At 39.5% G+C, this 26,813-nt stretch overlaps 1 protein-coding gene and 1 non-coding gene across 2 annotated transcripts in view; one reads left to right on the forward strand and one right to left on the reverse strand.

Moving 5' to 3' along the window:
* Positions 1 to 8,901: 8,901 nt before the first annotated feature.
* LOC119528424 lies at positions 8,902 to 9,009 on the reverse strand. The gene has a single exon (XR_005215722.1). It is a non-coding gene; the product is annotated as a U6 spliceosomal RNA (small nuclear RNA).
* A 595-nt stretch (positions 9,010 to 9,604) lies between these two features.
* Positions 9,605 to 26,813, forward strand: part of NIBAN1 (niban apoptosis regulator 1) — a 161,668-nt gene continuing 144,459 nt past the window's right edge. The window contains exon 1 of the mRNA XM_037825176.1: positions 9,605 to 9,856. Within this exon, the coding sequence (XP_037681104.1) occupies positions 9,802 to 9,856 (55 nt within the window). The 5' untranslated portion in view covers positions 9,605 to 9,801. The remainder of the gene's footprint in view (positions 9,857 to 26,813) is intronic.

Here is a 26,813-nt window from a genome sequence, read left to right on the forward strand (position 1 = left end):
CAATAACAACTCTGAAGACTCAGGTTCTTTCCACTTTCTCAGCACATTGACTTAATTCCTTTGAATAACTAAAAACTGAGGGCTGTGTCCCTTTTACACCAGAGATTGTACTCAGGCTTAGAGCTATAATAATTCCACTTAACTGGATAGTGACACTCTTGTAGCATTAAACTTAGCTTATTAGGTTTGCAGAATATTTTCATGCTGCAAATCAAATGAAGTAGGAATCTATCTTTTAAAAATGTAAGCTGGCTATGTCCAATAGTACAACAAATATGACTATTTAATTCCAACAGAAGCTATGTGATTCCACCCCAGAGTAGGATTTGGGGAAACTGGATTCAACTCTAATGACCTTGGCCAAGAGCTACCTCAGTTCCCCTTCACCAATCCAGCAGCACAACTGCAAATGAACCAGGCCCCTGACCTGTGGAAGAAGCGTCCCTGTTTCTACCCAGGGAGAATCCTTCCACTTTGCTCTGGATCTCATCTTCTCTTGCTTTCTCAAGGACTTTGGCAGTCTAACACATTTCCCTTGGTTCTCCATCCCCCTCCATTTCTCTTCTCGCCACCAAAAAATTTCCGAAAGCCATGTTTAACTTGCTACTTCTTTCTCCTCACCTCTCATTTTTTCCTCACTGTACTTCTGTCGGGCATTCATTCCCCTATTTTCCCATCCCCACAGTGATGAGAAACTCTTATCCAGGTTGCCCATGAAGATATCCATGAAGCCAAGCTCCTCTGAGTTTTCTCTGGCAAGTCTGGCAGCTCTTTCTCAGGCCCCTTCCGGCTCCTCCTCCAGCAGACCTCTTGTGGTGGTCGAGGCTCTGTCCTCAGTGCCCCTCTCTTCTACAACTGCTCTCTCTTCCCAGGGTTATGCCTTGAAATAGCACCAAGATACTGAAGATTCCTAAATCCATGTCTCTTCTCTGATCTCTTTTTTGAGGTCTAGACTTATTTATCCAACTGCCATTTCCACTTGAATGTTTAACAAAAAATCAAATTTGATATCTCCAAAGCAGAGTTAATCATTTCCCGCATCCTCCCAATTCATTCTTCCCAGATTCTTGCCCTTTACTGTAAATGGACATCCATTTGCCCAACTGCCCACATGCATCTATCAGCAAGTCCTTTACATACTTACAAAATATATCTTGAATCTAACTACTGCTCACCTTCTCCACTGCTACATTCCATTCTAAGTGACTACCATCCCGCCTGGATTACGAGGACACCTTTTCAATCACTCTCACAGCCTCCATTCTTGCCCCACCCCATCTCATTCTCCACACACAGTCTGAGTGATTTTTACAAAATGAAAACTAGTTTACATCATTCCTCTCCTCAAAACCTTTTTAATGGTATCTCATCATACGCCATAATATAACCCAGCTCCTTTCCTGATACACAGTGCTCTACATGGTGTGGTGTCTGCCCACCTAACTTCATCTCTGTCCATTTTCTCCCCTGCTCATTCCAGTTGAAGCACTATAGCCATTTTCTTTTCCATCAAACACATCAAGCTCGTTCCCATATCAGGACCTCCGCTCTTGTATTTGAAATGCTCTTCCTCCACATCTTTGCGTGGGTGTCTCCTTATTTCTCAGCCCACAGGAGAGTCCTGTGCTGTCATCTGGCTAAATCAGTTGTGTCACTCCATTCCCCATCAATATCCATTCAACATTCTAAATTAGTATTTTTATAGCACCATTTATCAGGACCTGAAATTATATTATTTATTCATTTTTATCATCTTTCCCAATGAAATATAAGCTCCTTGAAGGCAGGGATGTTGCCTATCTTATGCTGTGTTATATCTGCATAATCTGAAACAGTGCCAGATATTTATTGAGTAGTAGGTACTTGAAAAAAAAAGTTACTTTACTTCTTCTGATCTCAGTTCCTTCAATCTTAAGATAAGGAAGCTTTAAAAAGGATATGTGACATACCTTTGGCTCAGGAAAATCCATACTATGTCTTATAGTCTATAACAATTACAGTAAAAATCCTGTTGCACCAAAGATTTGTATCTATTTGTAGAACTTTCATTCATTCATGCAACAAACCTTTATTGAGTACTGACCATAAGCCTGACACTGTGCTGGGCCTTGGAGGCCAAGTCATACCCACCACAATCAGTGCATGAGTCTCAGAAAAACCAGAACCCCCAGGAAGTTGATGCTGTCCTTTTCCTCCAGCTGGTTTTCTACTGGCACTATAGGCTTTTGTGGTAGCTTTTTCAATATTGCTTAGTTTATCTACACTGGGCTCCCTGTGCTTAAAGCTATGCTTGCTCTCACAGTAGTTAATTTCCAAGAATTCTAGAATTCAGTGATATAATTTATATGACTATAACTTTAATAACACCATGTAAAACAGCTGTTAAGGCTGCAGACTTTCTGTCAATCTGATTTAGTTCTGTTCCAAACTCTGTCGTGCCTCCTAATTTAATTACAGCATCATTTGAACTAAAATTTTTAATTTTATGAATTTAATTTTTATAATGAATAAAATGGGAGTAAGATGGGACTATATTTATATATATGTTCAGGTCATAATGTGTGCAGAACGACTGCTAATTCTCTTGCCAACTTTTGAGCCAGCTGCTTTTAAATCTGAATTGGAATTAGTGTATCTGTATGGCCAATAATTAATCAAATGTCTAGAATGAAAATAAATCACTTTCAAAACTGACTATAGAGAATGAAAAATGACTAAGGAAAGAAAAGTCAATTGTTATATATTGTGGTAACCGCTACATGTTGGGATATGCTGCAAATCATTCATAGAAAGCAGTCTGCTTATATTGGCCCTAATCCACTATATAAATGAATATAGTACAGCAATAGAATGTTTCAATCTCAGATATAAGCACTATATTTAAAGCCTTATGTTGATCAAATGTTTTTGGTTGGAAAGGATGACAGAAGTCCAGCTCAAACTAACTTGACAAACAAAAATGGGAGGACTTATTGTTTCTTGTAACTGGGCAAGCCAGGGTTCAGCTAATGAGCTGTCATCAGAGAACTCTTTCCTTTCCTTCTGGTGGGCAAGATGCCTACTAACAACTTAAGATTCAGATCCTACAAATGTACCAATCCCAGGGGAAGGAAACAGTCTTTTCCAATAGTTGCAATAGCAAAATCTTGGGGCAGATTCTAATTGACTCATTTTGAAAATAGAGTACCACAATGTGTTTTGAAGAACCCCATGCTTGTACATTACTGTTTCCTCTTTCTTCTCCTTCAAAACTGTTTTCTTGCAGTGAGCTCATCTTAGCTAAGTTTTAGGAGGAATGTAATCTGATTAAATGGATTCACTTTAAGTTATTTGATATGATAGCCTTATCATGTATTACCTAAATGAACCAATAATTGGTACATCAAAATCAGAAGAATATTTCAAGGCAGTGTGGATGTGATAGTTTTAATCAAGTACAATAAATTGTGTCAATGTAGAAGAGGGTATATTCTTTCATATTTCAGGCATAGAAATCTGTACAACTCTACCCTACTCCCCCACACTATTTGTAAGTGCAAATATTCAGTGGTATATTAGGGGGGATGCTGTGGGAGTGGTCTGCTTTTGATGAAGGAATAAGGATGCGGGAGAGTGGAGACACCCCACAGCTGATACTCGGATGACGCTGAGTGATCCTACTGGAAAAGGATGACATGAGTTCCTGGGGACGACAGGGACATGCTTCTGGCCGGGGCCGAAACCACACTCCAACTGTTTATGTAGATGGCAATGGCAAAAATAATGGAAGAGATGGTGCATGAGCAGGATTTGGAGTCTACTGCGGACCTGGCAATCCTCTAAATGTAAGTGAGAGGGTTTCTGGATGGCAGACAAACCAGGGAGCTGAACTGCAGGCAGCTCACATAGCAACTGAACAAGCAAGGAGCCCAAGTCTGGATAAACTCATTATTGAAACTGATAGCAAGTTTGTTGTCAAAGGCATGACAGAATGGATTGATAACTGGAAAGAAAATGGATGGAAAACAGCCTCCGGAAGGGACATTGTCAACAGAGCAGATTTTGAGAAGATTGATGAAGCTTCCCAAGGAATGGATATCCAATGGAAGTATGTTCCTGGTCATTCTGGCATCAGAGGCAATGAAGAAGCTGATAGATTGGCTACATAAGGATCTAGAAAATAAGAGTTTTCCTCATAGGAGTTACCTGTCCTCTTGGAGAGCTATATCTGCTGACACTCATTTCCAAAACCATCCTCCCATGAGCATCTCTATCTGTAGAACTTGTCTTCTCACCCTTACTTGTTTCTACCTTTTTCTATCACTGATATTACCAACCTCTTTGTCAAGTACAGTATAATAAAAGCAAACTCCCTGCTCAAAAAAAAAAAAAAAAAAGAAATAAGCTGCATTGTCTACAGAGGATTGAAAAGCAATAATAAAACTAAAAGTCAGCTTGTTCTGTATTGCACCATGTACCAGCAGTTCTAAATATTGTCGGTGATATAATCATCCTGCCCACCTGAGTTGACCAGTCCCACAGCTCCCACATCCCAATACTTCCTCCTGTCTCTCCATTCAAGTCCACCAGAAGAACAGAAATCTGAGCCCTGCATATTACTTTTGCACAACTATTGTCTCCTGACTGGGAGAATTAATGTGTAGGAGAATTGTACTATATAAAGAGAAGAATGAACTGTGACTGTGAGAAAACAATCAGATGACTGCACTTTACAACATAGATTATAACTGATATCAAAATGTGTGTTATAGGCAGTAAGTGTAAGCTCCCATTATAAAATAATAGAATTAGTCCCCAAAATAAATTCAACAGGAAAAGTTCTGTTCCAGAAGAGTAATCCATTTGTCAGCTGGACAAAAAAGCTAGAATATTAGTACTTCTAAGAAATAGCTGAATAATGCCAAATGACTTTGCAAGCAATCTAGTTGCAGACATATGAATTTGATTTGGACTAGAGTGAGCATTGTTCCCCTCAATGCATGGAGCCCTGGCTCCGTGTGGAGTATCATGGGTGGACCAGCAGGTGGCACTCCTCCCTTTGTGCACTGGTACTAAGCTCACACCTACCCCCAGAACACAGCAGTTCAGAGCCCTGCCTCCAGCAGGACCCCTAGAATCTGTTTATCTACGGCAATAATTCACTTATAGTTTTTACTAGGACAACCTTGCTGGTCTGGTCTTGGTCAGATTTGAAGACTGATACCTACCCACATGTAAGTGTCTCTTTGTTTCTAGAGTTTGACCTCCTTAGTTAATAAGCCTTTGTTGGTTTCTGTACAATACTTGGACTTCTTCATGTCTAAGGTCTTATGCAGTGCTAGAGGGCTGCATAAAGTTATGATGATTAGTATTTGAAAACCAAGTTGAGAATCTCAAAAGCACTGTTTCTCAACATTTTAAAAGAAATCTTTGTCTTTTTCTTATAAAAATTCCACATTCTCTGGAGCTTCTAAAACTTCCCCTCAAGTTTCACTGATGAGCAGAAGTTGGATTCTATCTTCCACATATTTCCTCTAGAGAAGATTAATCAGTTGAGCTTTCTATAATTTCTATTATGAAAACAGCCATCTTTTTTTTGTTTTTCAAATATACAGTTAAAATATAATAGATACAGTTTTCCTTTCAAATTTGGTACTAGTGTCCTCCCCCCTGGAGAGTCTGATATGCTGTAAAATGGTGATAACAATAGAGCTTACTGCAATCGGTTTTTGTGAAGATTAAATTAGATAACTGATACAACTACCCTGTATACTTATGAGTCAATGGACTCATTACAGAGTTCCTACTCCTATAATACACAGCAGTACAAGGCACGTTGGGGAAGTACAAAGAAATATGAAACTGCCCTGCTCTGCAGGCACCTAAATGCCCAAGTTGACAGATGTCACTAAGTCAAATGAGTACATGGTAAACAAGCCAAGTTCTTTGGCTTGCAAGAGAATACACACATACACATTTCAGAGGTATTAAATCTCTATTAAACTCACTTGTTCCTTAAAAAAAAAGAAAGGTAATCTAAATGGATGAACTTTGTGGTATATAAATTATATCTCAATAAAGATATTAAAAAGGTAATCATTTTAGTATGTGATATGAAATAAAGTATTTCAATACAAAATACACTGATACAGTACTGAAATCAACATTTCATAAAAAATTCTAAACTAGATTTGAATCACATGAAATTGAATCTGGTTCATAAAAGTTATTGAATTGCTTGGAGACTCATTTTCAGTGTGTGATTAATAAAATGATGCCCACATAGGATTTGCAAATATTAAATACTATGACTAAAAAAATGAACTCCTTAATTTTTCATGTAAACCACTGGTAAAAAAAAAAGAGTTTTATTTGTTTGAGGGAAATAAGGCAGCGTTAGTTCTTTCTTAATGTAAACATCAAGGATTTTGAAGGCTCAATTAAAATTCTACTTTCTCTAGAAAATTGCTTCCTTGACCACTCTTGCCCTTACTGATAATAATAATCCTAACTTCTATTTACTGAGTATTTACTATGTTCCTGGAACGTGCTAAGTGCTTCTCAGCCTTGATCACATTTAATATTCACAACAGACCATGAGGTAAGTGGTATTGGCTCCATTTAACAGAGGAGGAAACTGAGATGAGTAAGTTAAGCAACTTCAGCAATGGCTTTTAAGTTATCAGGTTAGGATTCAGAGCTAGAACTGGCAACCTACAGAGCCTATTAATACTGCACCACACAGATCCCTCCTTGTAACTTGTTCTGTTCCATCTGTTGTGAATGCTAGCTACAGTGAACAGAGTGACAAATCAGAACAATCAATCTTTTCTCAGAGTGTTCCCAAACAAGAGGTGATGAGCTGAAACTATACTTCTGGCAGGAAGAATTAGTTTTCTTCAATATCAACAATAACATCCTGTACAATTATAGCAATTTATATAATGAAAGGGATTACTGCTCCAAGAAGATATACTTAACTCTAAGAGATAATTAGAATCCTGAGAAAAGAGTTGAACATTGGAGGGTTTAAATCATGAACAGTTATCTGAAAATGCCTTTTATTTACTTATTGAGATCAGAGCTTTCACTGGGTTCAGATTCTTCTATTTTATATTTCATTCATTCATTTACTCAGCAATAATCTGAGCATCTACTATGTGCCATATACTCCAAGGCACTTGGGATATATCAGAGAACAAAACAGACAAATATCCCTGTCCTTATAGAAAAAAAAAAAAGAACAAAGAAAACAAATAAATTTTTTTAAAAATGACAGAACAACAACAACAACAACAAACCAGAAAAAGAAAATCCCTGCCCTTATGGAACTTACATCTCAGTGGAGGGAGACAGATAAGTAAATAAATGTATGTCAGATGATGACAAGTAATACGAATAAAAATAATGCAGGGTCAAGGGTAGAGAGAGATGGAGATTAAGGACCAGGGAAAGCTTCTCTGAGGTGTTGGCTTTTAGTGGACACTTGAATGAAATGAGAGACCTAGAGATTAAGTCATGAATATCTGAGAGAAGATCATCCTAGGCCTAGGCAGAGCAAGTACAAAGGCCCTTGAGGACGGAAAGAACTAGCTTGTGGTGCTATAACAGAGAAAGCAAGGAGGAGAGTGGTGGTAGATGAGGGCAGAGAGGAAGCGGATCTAGTAGGTCATGCTAAAGACTTTGAATTTTTCTCCGAAGGAGAGAGAACAATTAGGAGGCTATTAAAATGATCAAGGAGAGAAATGATGGGGTGATGACAGTGAATGAGACAAGAAGTGGTTGAATACTGGACATATTTTGGAAGTAGAATTGACAAGATTTCCTGAAGGATTATAATGTAGGATGTGAGAAACTAAGGGTGAGGTATGACAAATATTTGTTTTAAAGTGCTAGTTATTTCGATTTTGGAAAAAACCTTCGAAGTCCTACTCAGGCCTGGCTCATGTGTGTACAGACCATTTGACCTTGTGGTTAAGTCAACAGAAGTCACTAAAAAACTGATTACTAAGAATAGGATGAAATCCTAAGCTAGGTCTTGCTTGGGAGAGCCTGCCAAGGTAAATAGTGGTTGTGGGAAAAGAGCAAATGTCCGTTCTAATAAACTGTGTGTTTCCAGTTGGCTAAGGACAGAAATGAACCTAAAGATGTAAGGACAGACTTTGATCAAGGACTTAGAAAGTTTCAGAGCTGGGATCATATTGTAAGACCCAGACCTTAGTTTTCCCCCTTCAAATCGATTTCCCTCTCTCTTTTGTCCTTCACTCCTTCACCCCCTCCTTGGCCCGACTTCTTGCCTGCAAGAAAGCACAGTTTACCCTGATTCTCAAACTTGAGTGAGCATCAAAATTACCTGGAGGAGGTGTATAAATCTCCCTGGCAACGCAGGATATGACTCCCAGGGATGAACCTGGACCCAGCATTGTGGGATTGAGAACATCTTCTTGACCAAAAGGGGGAAGAGAGGTGAAACAAAATAAAGTTTCAGTGTCTGAGAGATTCCAAATGGAGTTGAGAGGTCACTCAAGTGGGCATTCTTATGTACTATATAAATATACCTTTTTAGGTTTTAGTGTATTGGAATAGCTAGAAGTAAATACCTGAAACTATCAAACTGCAATGATTGTATAACTATGTAGCTTACATGGGGTGACAGTGTGATTGTGAAAACCTTGTGGATCACACTCCTATTGTCCAGTATATGGATGGATGAGTAGAAAAATGGAGACAAAAACTAAATGAAAAATAGGGTGGGATGGGGTGGGCAGGGGTATGATTTGGGTGTTCTTTTTTACTTTTATTTTTATTTTCTTTTTTTGCCAGAAATTCACAGCTTTAATATTAGATGCCACACACATTGCTTTGACACATATCTTTTTCTCTGCGATAACCAGCAAAGGATCGATGCTCAGGGAGCCACATGAAAATAAGAAATGCTTCACGAATTTGAGTGTCATCCTTGTGCAGGGGCCATGCTAATCTTCTCTGTATCGTTCCAATTTTTAGTGTATGTGCTGCCGAAGAGAGCACTTTTTTACTTTTATTTTTTATTCCTACTCTTATTCTTTCTGGTATAAGGAAAATGTTCAAAAACAGATTGGGGTGATGAATGCACAACTATATGATGGCACTGTGAACAGCTGATTGTACACCATGGATGACTGTATGGTATGTGAATATATCTCAATAAAACTGAATTAAAAAAATTACCTGGACGGCTTGTGAAAAGTCAGATTGCTTTGTCCCACTCCCAGTTTCTGATCAGGGATGGAGCTGGGGGCATCAAGATTTTGCATTTCTAACAAGTTCTCAGGTGATGTTGATCTGGGGCTACACTTAAAACTGGTACTTCCAAATTTGTACAGGAGGGCGTGTAATACAATTGGATCTTGAGCTTGCTGGACTTCACTGGATGTGGGTGGGGAGAGTCCCAGCTCACAGACGTTTATAATCATCCGAGAAATGGCCCATTTCCCCCAGGGTGTTTCTCAGCTGCCCTAAACCGGTGAAAATAAACAAAGCTCTACGAAAAGAAGGAAGGGAAACTCCTGTTAGGCTAGACATCCCCTTGGAACTCACCAGGGGAGCGAGGGCGGGAAGACAGCCTCTGGGCCAGCCCACAGATCCTCAGAGGGTGCGGACCTGGAGGAGGCGCCCGAGAAGGCGGCGTCTCTTGGAGGAAGTTTGCCCCTTAATTGAGAGCCCAGTTCCCCGTCGCATCAACCTCCTGGAGCGAGCAGCGAGCGGCCGGAGCGAGCAGTCAGTCCCGCCCCGGGTACGACCCGGCAGACGCCGCGCTCAGCACACGCCGGCACCGCGGCCATGGGCGGCTCGGTCTCCAGCCAGCTGGACGAGGGCAAGTGCGCCTACATCCGAGGTACGCCCGCGGGGGCCTGGAAAACCGCCCGAGCCTTTGGGGCAGGCTGGCCGCCTTGGCCCTGGCACCCCGAGGGGGCATCAGCGAGTCGCAGGCACCGCTGCGCGTCGGGTGTTTGCAGCGCGCCCCCCAACTAGCTCTCCATGCCCTTCTCTCTACCTGCTCCGCGCTGGGGATTTCATTTGCGCACCCACAGGCGTGCAGCTCGTTTGGCTTGGCTGGGGGCCTGCGTTGCCGCTGAGGGTGAGCGGGACGAGGATGGTTTGGGAAGCGCCGCAGGAGGGCTGGGAGAGGCAGGTGCATGATGGGGAGTTGGGGCGACTTGATACAACTCGGCTTCATCCACCTCAGTGTCTGTTCTGCCCCCTCCCAGAAGCACCTCAACTCGGGTACCTAATACTGGACTTGTTGCCAAGAGAAAATAGGGGCTATACCTCGTTTCTAGAGATTTCCCTGGGGATTCCCGGCCTAAAAAGAGAATTTCCCTTCTTGTAATGTTGGCCTGGTTTTGTAAAACGCTTTACTTGAACTTCATAGTATCACTTGTGGAATGATTTCATCAGAGGCAGAAAGGACGATGTCATTATGTTCCCAGGTTGTCCAGTTCCCTTCTCTCCCCAGAGAGGGGAGAGAGAGCAAGAGAGGAACACTGGCATATTTTGTAATGTTTGCTAAAGTTATAGAATGAGAGAAGCTCATTTTAGGAGATCTTCAGAGATATAGTGACTCAAAGGGTGTGAGGGAGAAGAAAAAAAAAATTGAACTGAAACTGCAGGAAATCATGTCTCTTTATCTCCTGGGTGTATTTGGCCCTCCCCCTCCTTCTCCCACCCCCCACCCCCTACCCACATCCACTACCTGACCTCCTACTGAGGAGGTTGTCCCCAGGAAGCCAAATTTTAAATAACCAGACTATCTTGATACTAATGTTATTTTTGGAAGGACGGTTATCTTTTGAATTTAGTGTTTTTATGGCTTGAGAGACAGCTCCTAAACAAGGCATGAAACTCTAAGTCTTACTCTAATTCTGTAATGAAATGACTAAATTCTTACTGATTCCTCTTTCTGGCCCTTGGGCCTATCCTTCTTAGAAGACTTAAGCTGGTAAGAGAAAAGTGTTCATTTGGTGTCCTTATTCCATATTCGTTTCAGTCACCACAATATCTAAAACCATTTACAAAAGATACCAACATTTAAAAAGGGTATCAAATCAGGGCACGTGAAGAGCAAAGTAATTGATTTTCCAGATTCCTCCCCTGGTGCTTTTGAAAGTAGATCATCAACAGTCCATACTGTCAGGGAATAAAACACAGCCAAGTATGCCTTTTGCTCCTGTTTATTAAAAGGGGGAAAAGATAGCTGACTTTTTTTATGTTAGTAAAAGAGCTAAGTTAAGCCTGCCTTAGTCTTAAAAATTTGACCATATATTTGTTTTCACCAGTGTGTAGGGAAATGAAAGAATGATGAGGCAGAACATTGCAAGAACAGTCTTGTGTTTAGGTGTTAGCGAAATTATATTTATGGCATTTATTTTATAAAACTTGTTTCACTGGAAAGCTTAGAAACACCTAAGGTTGAAGCATTGCCACCTATCATTGTTTAAAGTCCGGAAATGTGAGAGATTGATCTGCTTGAAGAAGACTTCATGGTCATGACAGTTCCTGCTGCTGATGGCCATGCAAGAAATGTACTCATAGGATAAGAAAATATATCACCTTCATTATTCTGAAATTAAATGATTGCACATTATGATAGTTGGTGCACATGAAGGACTTAAAATGATTGCGATTTGAATGTATAAAACTACAGCCGATTGTGTGAGTCAATATATTCTTAGTCTTTGTTCAATTCTGTCTCCTCATTCTGCTTTTGGGAAGACTCTTTCAAGGTATGTGTAGTGGGGGAAGAAAGAGAAGAGTTAAAGTCAGAATACCTCCAGAGAAAATGAGACATTGCCTCATGTGAGAATATTAAGTCTTGCCAAAAGAGAAAAGAGCATTGGAAAAATGCATGGTGATGAGAATCGTTAGTGCATGAGTAAATGAAGGTCACGGGACTGTTCTTTCCTGATGGTTTTGAAGCCTCAGATCCCTGCATAAAACCATAACCCTGTCTTCACCACTTTGCCCATTCTTTAGCCCTTAAATATTCCTAAGCTTTGATTTAATTGTAAGCAGAACAATTGAAAGTATGACGGTAAAGTTAAGACACAGTTTTATGACCTGTTTCTCGTAAAGTGGCTGTCAGGGAAATGTTACAGATTTGAAAGCTCCTGTAGCTGAGACAATAACTTTCTTTCAAGCTTGGTAAACTTTGCCAATGTATGGAAAGTAGCTATTCAATATATTTGGAGTGAATTTTACTAACTTTATTTTGTATGTGTTGTAAGCAGCTGTACTTTTAGTATGCTAATGACTGAATCAACATTTACTTTTAGACAAATCATTTAACAACTGCCATTTGTTTTGTGTGCCTCAAAACTTTGTTTTAATAGTGTTCTGTGTCACATGGATGTTTTGAAAATACATTATTTCTATGGACTTAGTAAATGACTAGGTAAAGGGATATCAGAAGTGTTTTGGAGTTACTTCATTTCTAAAGATGTTAACTTTGAAAATTAAGATTGTTTTTAGAGGTCTTTCAGTAACTTCTTAAGAGAAGATGTTGCTATTAATAAATAATGCTGAGACCTACTTGTAATGACATGGGCAATGTCATCTGTTAGCCTTTTGTCAGTGATGCTTTTAGCACTGGCCTAAAAGGGTATTGCTTTAATGAGATAGGATGCTCTTATAATCCAGGCATCAGTTATCAATTTAGGATGCTTTTCTCTTTGTATGCAAGATTTTGTTTTTTTTTATTTTTCTTTTTTCTTTTTAAGTATTTGGTGTGCCTGAAATTGAACTACAGTTTAAAAAATACAGTGTGTTTTACTGTTTAAGCAATAATTTTATTTCCTTTAGAAAATGACTGTTGAATTCTTAGTGAATCAAAGAGAAATAAACTTGAACCCTCTACTATATAAGAAATCCTGTGAAGCGTCAGAAATGTACTGGAAAATCAGTGCTAAAGTTGAGAACTATGAAATATCCAGGTCCTGGGCAGGGTGGGGTGGGATGGGGGAGGTGACATTCATCAGTGTCAAAAGCACTGCCAGGCCTGGTAGCAGCAAATCAGGTTTAGGAAAATTGTGTTCTTTTCCTGGATTTACTTTCCAAAGTCAGTCACTTACCCTATAAAGGGCCCAGTTGAAATGTCGATCAGTCAGCTGATGCTTATAAAGTAAGAAAGGTGTTGCAGCTTTAAGACAACTTGTATTTCTCTCAGGGGAGTTTTCTAGTACTCATACCAGGGAGTTAACTTAGGTGGCAATCTATGAAATTTATGCCAGTGACAGGGCCTAGAGTGAAGTCTCAATAAGCAAGATGAAAGGAGGATGGGAAGAGCTGCACATTGTTTGTAGCTGACTCAATCTAGAGGTATAGTATGAGTCCACATATTTGCTTATTCTTCAGCTATAATTTGTTAGTGAGAGATGGGCATAAGAACTGGTCCAATTTATCTGGACAACGATGGCAGTATAAGCTTAGAGTCCAATTTATCTGGCTAGTAATGGCAGTATACTTTGATGGAAAAGTTAGGAAATGGAGTGTGGCAGTCATCGTTGGATGCCAACCTTTTCCCTTTTCTCTTTCATAACAAAATCCTGGTTTTGTCCAGGTATTGAACCTCCTCTAGGTAACCCTATACTTCATTTATGGCCCTGTATTTCATTTATGGGGAGTGGAGATGCTGGTTGGTCCATGACTATCAGGGTGGTACTTTCTTCTTGCCAGTGGATTGTCCTATGCATGAGATCGTAATGTAGTCTGGCCAGTAAAGCTTGAGGAGAAGTTTTCTGGCTGTTTCTATGAAGGTTTTCCTCTTTTTAAAAAAGAAGACAAAAGGAAGAGATGCCCCCCAACTCTTCTTTTGGAGTTTGTTGCCTCTGGATGTGATGTCTGGAATTGCTGTTTTTATCTTGATGAGTAGTCTGGAACTGCTGTTTTTATCTTGATGTCTGAAACTGCTGTTTTTATCTTAGCTTGAAGGCAAAGCCAACACTTAGAGGAGTGCAAAACTGAGGCAGTCTCAGAAAAGATGCTGGAGATCTGACAAACCTTGCTGATGCCTGCCTGCCCTACTTGTATACTTATTGTTATATGAGTCCCCTTTGAGTTGGGTGTGGAAGAAATTACTAGTTGTCCCCTAGTATCCATTCTCTGTTTTCTTTCTTTAATAATAGGACCCCCAGATTTCACTTGGTCACATAAACTCCCAGAATAAAGATATTTTCCAGTCTTCTTTGTGACTAGGTGGTACCATGTAACTGAATTCTGGCCAATAGAATATAGGCAACAGTGTTGTATGTTACTTCCAGAAAGTGACCATAAGGTAAAGGACGTGCCTGTCTCTGTCCTGTCCTCTGTACTGCTGGCTGGAATGTGAACATGGCTGGAGCAGCCATCTCAGACCATGAGGAGGCCTTAAGAAGGAGTTCATGTCGAGCATCCTAACTGGACCAGAGGTGCTTAGGTTTCTGAGGACTTCATGAGCCCTAGATTACCTACATAAGAGAGAAATAAACTTCTATCTTATTTAAGCCAATGCTATTTATGATATTACTGTTATTCACAGACAGACCTTATCCTAACCAATACAATTGTCTTCTGTTCCTTGCAGCCCAAAGCATCCTAACTCGTATACTGACTGCTGCTGTATTGAGTCCCCTTTAAGAAAAATGAATCCAAAGAAAGTAAGATGTGTGTTAAGATTGTATCATGAATAGCTCTCTCAGTTCCTAATTTGTAGCAGTGAATGAACTCTCCTAAGAAGTGGGGAATTACAGCTTCCCAGGTGGGAGTGGCAGGTGTGGGGGAAACCATAAAAGATTTTGTGAATTGAGAGTTTCTTAGATTCAATCAAAAAGAAAGTAAAGATGCTAGACTGAGACAACTGAGCAGAAGAAACACTGACCTTCCCTCCTTTGGGTCCTAATTCAAACCTCAGCAAACCTTGTAGAGACAGATGCTGAATCAAGACCTGGTCTTGGTGAAACTCTTCCTTTTTCTGTGGACATTTCTGTAAGAGGACCACATCAGCAAGGGTGCTTAGTAATAGTAACTTCTAATGTGACAACAGTGATTTTTATTTTTTCATTACCTTATGTTATATTCATTGTGGACTCTTGAACTGATTGTATTTTTATTCTACTGTTACCCTTGGAAAGGCCTGAACTGGGTTCACAGGTAGAAAGTGTAACAGCAGGAACCCAACTTGTAACAGTATTTTCTGATTTAATTAAAAATGTACTGTGAAATTTTTTTTTTAAAATGCAGTGTGAATTATAGCAGTGAGTTTTAATCTCCTACTTAAAAATTGTAATTGTTTTGTCAGTAAGGGTAAGTAATTGCATTCTAAGAAACAAGGTACATGTAACAATTTGCATTATGAAATGAATAATGAAGTCACAGGCATGGAAAAAAAGAATAATGGAAAGGAAGACAAAAGAATAAAAGAGCACAATACATCTGCTACAGTTTGTTTAAAGCACTTTACTAATATTTAGGACATGAGGTCTAAAATTCTAGTAGTTACAAACTAAAAAAGCACATAACCAAACAAAATGCCAAATGCAATACAGATTTCCACCATTGAAACTGGAAAATCCATTTAAAAAAGAGATTAGCAAGTTGGTGCCAATAAGAAAATGCAAGCCAGCTTTTAAAAGTGCTTTTTTTGTGTGTGTACTGCATGTATTTTTCCCACTAAAGGAGAGACTAAACACTTTAGAAATATAAATGCAATTAATACTATTTTGCAAATTGCAAGGTCTAGGACCCAAAGAAGTTTATATTTTTATGCTTGATGTTTGAAATGAGTCTATAGGATCAGAATGAGTTAACAGTTTTTTCTTTTTTCCTTTCTGGGAGTCCTGAAGTGATTAAAAAGAAAGTCCAAGGACTGAAGGAACATTGGAAGAAGAACAGATAGTCTCTCTGCCAAACCATGCATGTTTTTTCTTTTTTAAAAAATTTTTATTTAAAAATAAAACGTAGGTTTAGAAAACCACACAAAGCAACTGTGTAGCTAAGTGAATCATTATAAAGCAAATATCCTTGTAGCCATCACCCAAGTCAAGAAGTAGAACTTCACCAGCCACCTTAGAATACTCCATGTGCCTCATCCCCATCCTAGACACCTTTGTCTCTCCAAAAATAACTTCTCAATTATCTATTGCTGCCTCACAAAATACTCCCCAGGATAGTGACTCTTAAAATCACAACCAGTTGTACACAATTCTGCTATCTGGAATGGGTTCAGCTGGGCTTGTTCTACCACTTATGTTGCTGGTGGTCATTCCTGTGGCTGCATTCAGCAAATGAGTCAATTGGTGACTGGACTCAGGCTTTCTTATCTCCCCATGTGGCCTCTTCATGGTCTCTGCAGTAAAGTAGCTGGATTATTAAATGGGGGGCCAGGGTTTGAAGAGTGTCAAAGTAGCCAGGGCTTCTTATGGATTAGCCTCAGAACCGGCCCAGCATTATTTCTGTCACATTGTTTTGGATAAAGCAAGTCACAGGGCCAGCCCAGACTCAAGGGAAAGGGACTACACAAAGGCATGAATATTCTGAAATGTGGTTCACTGGGGGCCACCGCTGTGACAGACTACCACACCACTAATCCTGGATTTTATAGTAATTATTTCCTCATATTTCCTATTATATTATCACCCAAGTATGCATTTTAAAACACTAGAGTTTAATCTTGCCCATTAAAAAATGCCTTAAGTCTCTTTTAATGTACAGGTTGCCTCTACATCTCTTTCTTTTCCTTATAATTCATCTCTTGAAGAATCTGGAGTGTTTAATATGTAGAGTTTTCCACCATCTAGATTTTGCTATGGTGCAGTTCAGCATGTTTTTGCCATACTTCCTTCAGGAGATAATAAAGCTTAATCAGACTCCGGAACAGTCCTTTCAGCAGGACTATAAATGGTCCCATGTTTTTCACTTTAAGAAGAACAAAATAATCTGGTTTTCCCTCTTTTTTGTGACATTGGCAGCTATTGATGCTTATTGTCTAGACCCATTCATTCACTGGGGACTGCAAAATGGTGGTATCCTAATTCTGATGTTTTGTTTTCATTATTAATTGGAATAATTTTATAGCATCTTAATTTCCTTTATCTACTAGTTGGTTACCCAGTATTATAGTTTATATAAGACAGACAGGATAAAAGCTTGATCCTTTCCCTCTATTTAACTGTTTTCAAGATAATTTATTGATTTCCTGCCATTCTCTGAAGGTGATGAATTAACTTTAAAAAATTTCATTATGAACCTAAACATATTCGATGGGTTTCAATCTGTTATAATTCTTAAGCTTACTGAAGCTCACATTTCCCATTTTGGGCCAGTGGGTATCTTTTCAGGCTGGCTAGATCCTTTTACCATGACCCTAGCAGGCTTTGATAACTTCCTTGCTCTCTGGTATGTCAGGATGTTCTAGGTGCATATTATTCATTTCTTACTCTATATTTGGAGTCAGCCTTTTCTATAAGAAGCTCAGGTTTCTTTTAGTGGTAAATGGCATTTCAAGACTACATTTTGGGTCTAGGTATGCTCATTACTACTACTGTGTTGGCCATTATCTGGACCTTTTCAGTGGGCAGAACTAGGAAAATATATATATTTTCTATAATATCTTTGCATTCCTTTTTTTTTATCTTCATTTTATTGAGATATATTCACATACCACGCAGTCATACAAAACAAATCGTACTTTCGATTGTTTACAGTACCATTACATAGTTGTACATTCATCACCTAAATCAATCCCTGACATTATCCCTTCATTAGCACACACACAAAAATAACAAGAATAATAATTAGAGTGAAAAAGAGCAGTTGAAGTAAAAAGAACACTGGGTACCTTTGTCTGGTTGTTTGTTGTTTCCTTCCCCTATTTTCTACTCATCTATCCATAAACTAGACAAAGTGGATGTGTTGGTCCTTATGGCTTTCCCAATCCCATTGTCACCCCCTCATAACCTACATTTTTATACAACGGTCTTCGAGATTCATGGGTTCTGGGTTGTAGTTTGATAGTTTCAGGTATCCACCACCAGCTACCCCAATTCTTTAGAACCTAAAAAGGGTTGTCTAAAGTGTGCGTAAGAGTGCCCACCAGAGTGACCTCTCGGCTCCTTTTGGAATCTCTCTGCCACTGAAGCTTATTTCATTTCCTTTCACATCCCCCTTTTGGTCAAGAAGATGGTTCTCGTCCCACGATGCCAGGGTCTACCATTCCTCCCCGGGAGTCATATTCTCCACGTTGCCCAGGGAGATTCACTCCCCTGGGTGTCTGATCCCACGTAGGGGGGAGGGGCAGTGATTTCACCTCTTCAAGTTGGCTTAGCCAGAGAGAGAGGGCCACATCTGAGCAACAAAGAGGCATTCGGAGGAGGACTCTTAGGCACAACCATAGGGAGGCCTAGCCTCTCCTTTGCAGCAACCGTCTTCCCAAGGGTAAAACCTATGGTAGAGGGCTCAACCCATCAAACCACCAGTCCCCTATGTCTGTGGTCATGTTAGCAACCATGGAGGTGGGTAGGCGAATACCCCTGCATTCTCCACAGGCTCCTCAAGGGGGCACTACATCCTTTTTTTTCCTTGTTTTTTTTTCTTTTTTTTTTTTAACTTTCCCTTCTTTTTTAAATCAACTGTATGAAAAAAAAGTTAAAAAGAAAACAAACATACAATAAAAGAACATTTCAAAGAGACCATAACAGGGAGTAAGAAAAGACAACTAACCTAAGATAACTGCTTAACTTCCAACATGTTCCCTACTTTACCCCAAGAAAGTTACATAATATAGCAACATTTCTGTGAACTTGTTCCTACTATATCCATCAGAAATTAACAGACCATAGTCATTCCTGGGCATCCCCAGAACAGTTAAATAGCTTATCTGTTCTTCTTGGATTATTGTTCCCCTTCCTTAATTGCTCTCTACTTGCTAGTGCCCCCTACATTCTACATTATAAACCATTTGTTTTACATTTTTCAAAGTTCACATTAGTGGTAGCATATAATATTTCTCTTTTTGTGCCTGGCTTATTTCGCTCAGCATTATGTCTTCAAGGTTCATCCATGTTGTCATATGTTTCACCAGATCGTTCCTTCTTACTGCCGCGTAGTATTCCATCGTGTGTATATACCACATTTTATTTATCCACTCATCTGTTGAAGGACATTTGGGTTGTTTCCATCTCTTGGCAATTGTGAATAATGCTGCTATGAACATTGGCGTGCAGATATCTGTTCGTGTCACTGCTTTTCCGATCTTCCGGGTATATACCGAGAAGTGCAATCGCTGGATCGAATGGTAGCTCTATATCTAGTTTTCTAAGGAACTGCCAGACTGACTTCCAGAGTGGCTGAACCATTATACAGTCCCACCAACAAGTGAATAAGAGTTCCAATTTCTCCACATCCCCTCCAGCATTTGTAGTTTCCTGTTTGTTTAATGGCAGCCATTCTAAACCGGTGTTAGATGGTATCTCATTGTGGGTCTTAATTTGCATCTCTCTAATAGCTAGTGAAGCTGAACATTTTTCATGTGTTTCTTGGCCATTTGTATTTCCTCTTTCAGAGAACTGTCTTTTCATATCTTTTGCCCATTTTATAATTGGGCTGTCTGTACTATTGTCATTGAGTTGTAGGATTTCTTTATATATGCAAGATATCAGTCTTTTGTCAGATACATGGTTTCCAAAAATTTTTTCCCATTGAGTTGGCTGCCTCTTTACCTTTTTGAGAAATTCCTTTGAGGTGCAGAAACTTCTAAGCTTGAGGAGTTCCCATTTATCTATTTTCTCTTTTGTTGCTTGTGCTTTGGGTGTAAAGTCTAGGAAGTGGCCGCCTAATACAAGGTCTTGAAGATGTTTTCCTACATTATCTTCTAGGAGTTTTATGGTACTTTCTTTTATATTGAGATCTTTGGTCCATTTTGAGTTAATTTTTGTGTAGGGGGTGAGGTAGGGGTCCTCTTTCATTCTTTTGGATATGGATATCCAACTCTCCCAGCCCCATTTGTTGAAAGACCATTATGGCTCAGTTCGGTGACTTTGGGGGGCCTTATCAAAGATCAGTCGGCCATAGATCTGAGGGTCTATCTCTGAATTCTCAATTCGATTCCATTGATCTATATGTCTATCTTTGTGCCAGTACCATGCTGTTTTGGCAACTGTGGCTTTATAATAAGCTTCAAAGTCAGGGAGTGTAAGTCCTCCCACTTCGTTTTTCTTTTTTAGAGTGTCTTTAGCAATTTCGAGGCATCTTCCCTTTCCAAATAAATTTGATAACTAGCTTTTCCAAGTCTGCAAAGTAGGTTGTTGGAATTTTGATTGGGATTGCATTGAATCTGTAGATGAGTTTGGGTAGAATTGACATCTTAATGACATTTAGCCTTCCTATCCATGAACATGGAATATTTTTCCATCTTTTAAGGTCCCCTTCTATTTCTTTTAGTAGAGTTATGTAGTTTTCTTTGTATAGGTCTTTACATCTTTGGTTAAGTTTATTCCTAGGATACTTGATTTTTTTAGTTGCTATTGAAAATGGTATCTTTTTCTTGAGTGTCTCTTCAGTTGTTCATTTCTAGCATATAGAAACATTACTGACTTATGTGCATTAATCCTTGTATCCCGCTACTTTGCTAAATTTGTTTATTAGCTCTAGTAGCTGTATCGTCGATTTCTCAGGGTTTTCTAGATATAAGATCATATCATCTGCAAACAATGACAGTTGTTACTTCTTCTTTTCCAATTTGGATGCCTTTTATTTCTTTGTCTTGCCGGATTGCCCTGGCTAGCACTTCCAGCACAATGTTGAATAACAGTGGTGACAGCGGGCATCCTTGTCTTGTTCCTGATCTTAGAGGGAAGGCTTTCAGTCTCTCACCATTGAGTACTATGCTGGCTGTGGGTTTTTCATATATGCTCTTTATCATGTTGAGGAAGTTTCCTTCAATTCCTACCTTTGAAGTGTTTTTATCAAAAAGGGATGTTGGATTTTGTCAAATGCTTTTTCAGCATCTATTGAGATGATCAATTGATTTTTTCCCTTTTGACTTGTTAATGTGTTAGTAATACATTGATTGATTTTCTTATGTTGAACCATCCTTGCATGCCTGGAATGAACCACACTTGGTCATGGTGTATGATTTTTTTAATGTGTCTTTGGATTCGATTTGCAAGTATTTTTTTGAGGATTTTTGCATCTATATTCATTAGGGAGATTGGCCGGTAGTTTTCCTTTTTTGTAGTATCTTTGCCTGGTTTTCGTATTAGATTGATGTAAGCTTCATAAAATGAGTTAGGTAGTGTTCCATTTTCTTCAATGTTTTGAAAGAGTTTGAGTAAGATTGGTGTCAGTTCTTTCTGGAAAGTTTGGTAGAATTCCCCTGTGAAGCCATCTGGCCCTGGGCAATTTATTTGTGGGAAGATTTTGATGACTGATTGGATCTCTTTGCTTGTGATGGGTTGGTTGAGGTCTTCTATTTCTTCTCTGGTCAGTCTAGGTTGTTCATATGTTTCCAGGAAATTGTCCATTTCTTCTACATTATCCAGTTTGTTGCCATACAGTTGTTCATAATATCCTCTTATAATTTTTTTAATTTCTGCAGGATCTGCAGTTATGTCACCTTTTTCATTCATTATTTTGTTTATATGGGTCTTCTCTCTTTTTGATTTTGTCAGTCTAGCTAGGGGCTTGTCAATCTTGTTGATCTTCTCGAAGAACCAACTTTTGGTGATATTTATCCTGTCTATTGTTTTTTTGTTCTCTATGTCATTTATTTCTGCTTTAATCCTTGTTATTTCTTTTCTTGCTACTTGGTTTAGGATTGGTTGCTGTTCATTTTCTAACTTCTTCAGTTGATCCATTAGTTCTTTGATTTTGGCTCTTTCTTCCTTTTTAATATATGCGTTTAGTGCTATAAATTTCCCCCCTTAGCACTGGCTTTTGCTGCATCCCATAGGTTTTGGTATGTTGTGTTCTCATTTTCATTCGTCCCTATATATTTAGCAATTTCTCTTCTATTTCTTCTTTAACCCACTGATTGTTTAGGAGTGTGTTGTTTAACCTCCAGGTATTTGTGAATTTTCTAAGTCTCTGATGGTTATTGACTTCTAATTGTATTCCATTGTGGTCAGAGAATGTGCTTTGAATAATTTCAATCTTTTTAAATTTATTGAGGCTTGTTTTATGTCCCAGCATATGATCTATTCTGGAGAAAGTTCCATGAGCACTAGAAAAGTATGTGTATCCTGGTGACTTGGGATGTAATGTCCTGTATATGTCTGTTAAATCTAATTCATTTATCAGATTGTTTAGGTTTTCAATTTCCTCATTGGTCTTCTGTCTGGTTGATCTATCTATAGGAGAGAGTGATGTGTTGAAGTCTCCCACAATTATTGTGGAAACATCAATTACTTCCTGTAGTTTTGCCAGTGTTTCTCTCATGTATTTTGTGGCATCTTGATTGGGTGCATAGACATTTACGATTGTTATTTCTTCTTGCTGAATTGCCCCTTTTATTAGTATGTAGTGGCCTTCTTTGTCTCTCAGAACATCCCTGCATTTGAAGTCTATTTTATCTGAGATTAATATTGCTACACCTGCTTTCTTTTGGCTGTAGCTTGCATGAAATATTTTTTTCCATCCTTTCACTTTCAATTTCTTTGTGTCCCTGTGTCTAAGATGAGTCTCTTGTATGCAACATATTGATGGTTCATTTTTTTTGATCCATTCTGTGAATCTATATCTTTTAATTGGGGAGTTTAATCCATTTACATTCAACGTTATAACCGTGAAGGCATTTCTTGAATCAGCCATCTTATCCTTTGGTTTATGTTTGTCTTATTTTTCCCCTCTGTCTATTAATATCCTTTATTGTACCCATACCGAATCTCTTTAATACTGAACCTTTCTCCAAGTCTCTCTGTCCTTTCTTTGTTTCTCTGTCTGTAGGGCTCCCTTTAGTATCTCCAGTAGAGCAGGTCTCTTGTTAGCAAATTCTCTCAGCATTTGTTTGTCTGTGAAAAATTTAATCTCTCCCTCAAATTTGAAGGAGAGCTTTGCTGGATAAAGTATTCTTGGCTGGAAATTTTTCTCACTCAGAATTTTAAATATATCGTGCCATGCCTTCTCTGCCTCCATGGTGGCTGCTGAGTAGTCACTACTTAGTCTTATGCTGTTTCCTTTGTATGTGGTGAATTGCTTTTCTCTTGCTGCTTTCAGAACTTGCTCCTTCTCTTCTGTGTTTGACAGTGTGATCAGTATATGTCTTCGGAGTGGGTTTATTTGGATTTATTTCTATTTGGAGTTCGCTGAGCATTTATGATTTGTGTATTTATGTTGTTTTGAAGATTTGGGAAGTTTTCCCCAACAATTTCTTTGAATACTCTTCCTAGACCTTTACCCTTTTCTTCCCTTTCTGGGACACCAATGAGTCTTATATTCGGACGTTTCATATTATCTATCATATCCCTGAGGTCCATTTCGATTTTTTCAATTTTTTCCCCATTCTTTCTTTTATGCTTTCATTTTCCATTCTGTCATCTTCGAGGTCACTGATTCGTTGTTCAACTTCCTCTAGTCTTGTACTATGAGTGTCCAGAATCTTTTTAATTTGGTGAACATTTTCTTTAATTTCCATAAGATCATCCATTTTTTTAATTAGTCTTGCAATGTCTTCTTTATGCTCTTCTAGGGTCTTCTTGATTTCCTTTGTATCCCGTACTGTGGTCTCATTGTTCATCTTTAGTTCTTTGAGTAGCTGCTCTAGGTGCTGTGTCTCTCCTGTTTTTTTGATTTGGGTGCTTGGGCTTGGGTTATCCATATCGTCTGGTTTTTTCTTATGCTTTATTATTTTCTGTTGTTTTTGGCCTCGTGGCATTTGCTGAACTTGATAGGGTTCTTTTAGGATTTGTAGGCCAATTGAAGTCCTTATCTCTAATTTATCAGATCTACAGCTTCGTGGAGTACACTTTCTCTAACTAACCAGCAGGTGGCGTCCACGAGCCACCTGTTCTCCACAAGCCAGTTCTCCCCTGCTTAGCCTTTTTGGTGAGTGGGGGAGTGAGTCTTGTGGGGTCCAATTGGTGTACCAGGCTTGCGTGTGTAGTTGGTGTTGCGTGCCCTGTATATGGGGCGTGTTTCTGGGCAGTCAGAGAGGGGGGGGTGGCCCTAACAATCAAATCTCCCTGGTGATCCTAGAGTTTTAAAGCTGCTGCAATAGTCTAATCCTTCAGTTCAGTCCTGCCACAGTTTGTCTCTGCCACTGACCCACAAGTCCTTGGTATTGGCGTATGGCTCCTGAGACTTGCAAGTGGGCCCCTCTTCCAGGCCGTGCACCCTGGGTCCTCTGTTGAGGGATGACTGTGCTATGTCACAGGTGAGTGCCGTCCCCCCAGGGCAGTTCTGGGCTGCTGGGCTGTGTAGGGAGGCTCCCAGTCTGCTGAAATGATGGCTGAATGGGGCTTTGTTAATTCACACTGCTCTACCTTCCCAACTCTGGGACAATCAGCTGAGGTTGCAGGGAAGGCTAATGTCCACGCCCAGTGTTGTGGTGTGTGCCTGTTATTTGAAGCACTTCCGTCACACTGGGTTGTCTGGGGCAGCTCTGGGTTATGGGGCTGGCGATGGGCAGGAGTGTTTCCTGTCCATCAGGATGATGGCTGTGAGCGGACACCCCCCTTTTCTTGGGAAGTTGTGGTGTTTAGTGAATTTTCTCAGCCACTGGATTATTGCCTTTTGTCTCAGAGCTCTCTTAGTTCTGCTCTTGACTTGACCTGCCCAAATAGCAAGTCTTTGAAGCTTTCTGTATTGGGCTTCTTAGAGTAATTGTTTTAGAAAAAGAAAAAAGGATTAAAAAAAAAGGGCCCTCCTCAGAGATCTAATGAATTACTGAAATGCTAAGAGACAAAGCAACCAGGGCCATTAAGGAGAGGTCCACAGGGCAGAGAGATCAGCTTTTCTTCGGGATTTGCATATGCGCCTCAGGGCCTGAGCTCTGCCCTTCCCCTTTCTATGTTCACCAGAACTCCAAAAATCCTCAGCTTTTATTTTGGAGTTTTTTGTGTTGTTGTTTTTCTATGCCTGTTTCCTCTCTGCTGGGCTGGCTGCTCTCAGATTCTCTGGTGTCTGGTCTCAGTCTGTCTATGGTTGGAGTTTGGATCAGTAGAATGAGTTTCCGATAAGGGCTGCCACTGCAGTTCTCCCTTCTCCTTCCCGGAGCTGACAGCCCCTCTTCCCACGGGACTGAGCCTGGCAGGGAGGGGCGCGGGTCCCCTGGCCGCAAAAACTTACAGATTTCGCTGATCTCAGCAGTTCCACGTTTTCATGAGTGTTGTATGAAGTATGCCCAAAGACAGATTGCTCTGTGGTGTCCAGTCCACGCAGTTCCTGGCTTTCTACCTACTTTCCTGGAGGAGTAACTAAAACATACAGCTCACCAGTCTGCCATCTTGCCCCGCCTGGCATTCCTTTTTCTACATAGAGAACCTTGGTTCTCAAAGACCCAAGGGATAATTACCCCCAAATTTCTCATCCTCTTTATCATACCTACTACACACAACAATCTCAGAATAATAATAGTAACACTAACATCACCAATTATGATATTAAGAAAAATTTAAACTTTTTTTGCATATGGAATTCCAATTTTCCCCCATTTTATTTTATGATTGTACATGTTAGAACATGTAACTATTATTTTCTATGCTCTTTCTCTTTTCTCATTTACTCTTAGTTCTACAATGAGTACTATGTAATGCACCTGTCCTGATGTTGATATCTTTGGTTGTCTGAAGCTCATTATCTAGTAGATTCCTCAAGAAGAGATAATGGAAATATAACAGAGAAGTGTGGAGATAGGACTAATTTAGTGACTTAGTGTTATCACCAAAGGCCACTTCTTTCTGTCTTTCTACTCTGTGTGGACTAGTTCTCCTTATGGTTGAAAGATGGCTGGAGCCTCAAAAGATTTCACATTCCTAGGCATAGCCATGACCCAGAGGCTGAAAGGAGGATTATCTGTTCTTTGAGTCTCCTTATAAAAGCAAACAATTCTTTCCCAGATGACCTACTAGTAGACTTTCCTTTATATTCCCGTGATCAGAATTGGGTCACACATTCCTTCTTAAGCCATTAGTGGCAAGACCATAGAATTATCATGATTTGGTTGGACCAATCAAGATTCACCTTTGGGCTGGGACTGGGACCAACCTTCACTGAAGTAAACAGCTGTAGGGAGGATCACATATACCTGAACAAAATCAGAGAGCAGAGAAAGGAAAACAGTTGCACAGGCCTAGAGAGGAACCAATCCAGACAGAGCAAGAAAACCTGGGGCCATTAGTGGGAAAGCTCCAGAGTAAAAATGGGTTTAATGGATTTTGAGGTGTGTTTGAACATTTGAAAAAATTATTGATGAGTGTTTGAGAGATATGTTGGATTATTTTCCAAACAGTTAGCCAGAAGTACATATAGAAAGCAAAGCAAATGACAAAAGAAAACAAATCAGTTATTAACTATTGGGAGAACAAAATTGTATGAGATAGGAAACACATTTATAATGGTTTACTTGATTTGTCAGTGAATCATAGACAATAATGTGAACCTGGCTATTGATTTAATGGAAAATTGTGAAATAACTATATTGGAGAATTGAGGGAAAGGAATTAGAGTGGGAGTTAGGAGAGTGCTGAATCTTCAATCACCAAAATAGAAATCAATATATCATGTCTAAATTTGATAAATCATAAGAGTGGAATGAACATCTTATTTATAAACAGGGAGGTAAATACCAGAACAACAGTTAAACTGTTGAAAATATGTCCTCAAGAAAT

The sequence above is a fragment of the Choloepus didactylus genome, chromosome 2 (assembly GCF_015220235.1).
Source record: "Choloepus didactylus isolate mChoDid1 chromosome 2, mChoDid1.pri, whole genome shotgun sequence".
NCBI lineage: Eukaryota > Metazoa > Chordata > Mammalia > Pilosa > Megalonychidae > Choloepus > Choloepus didactylus.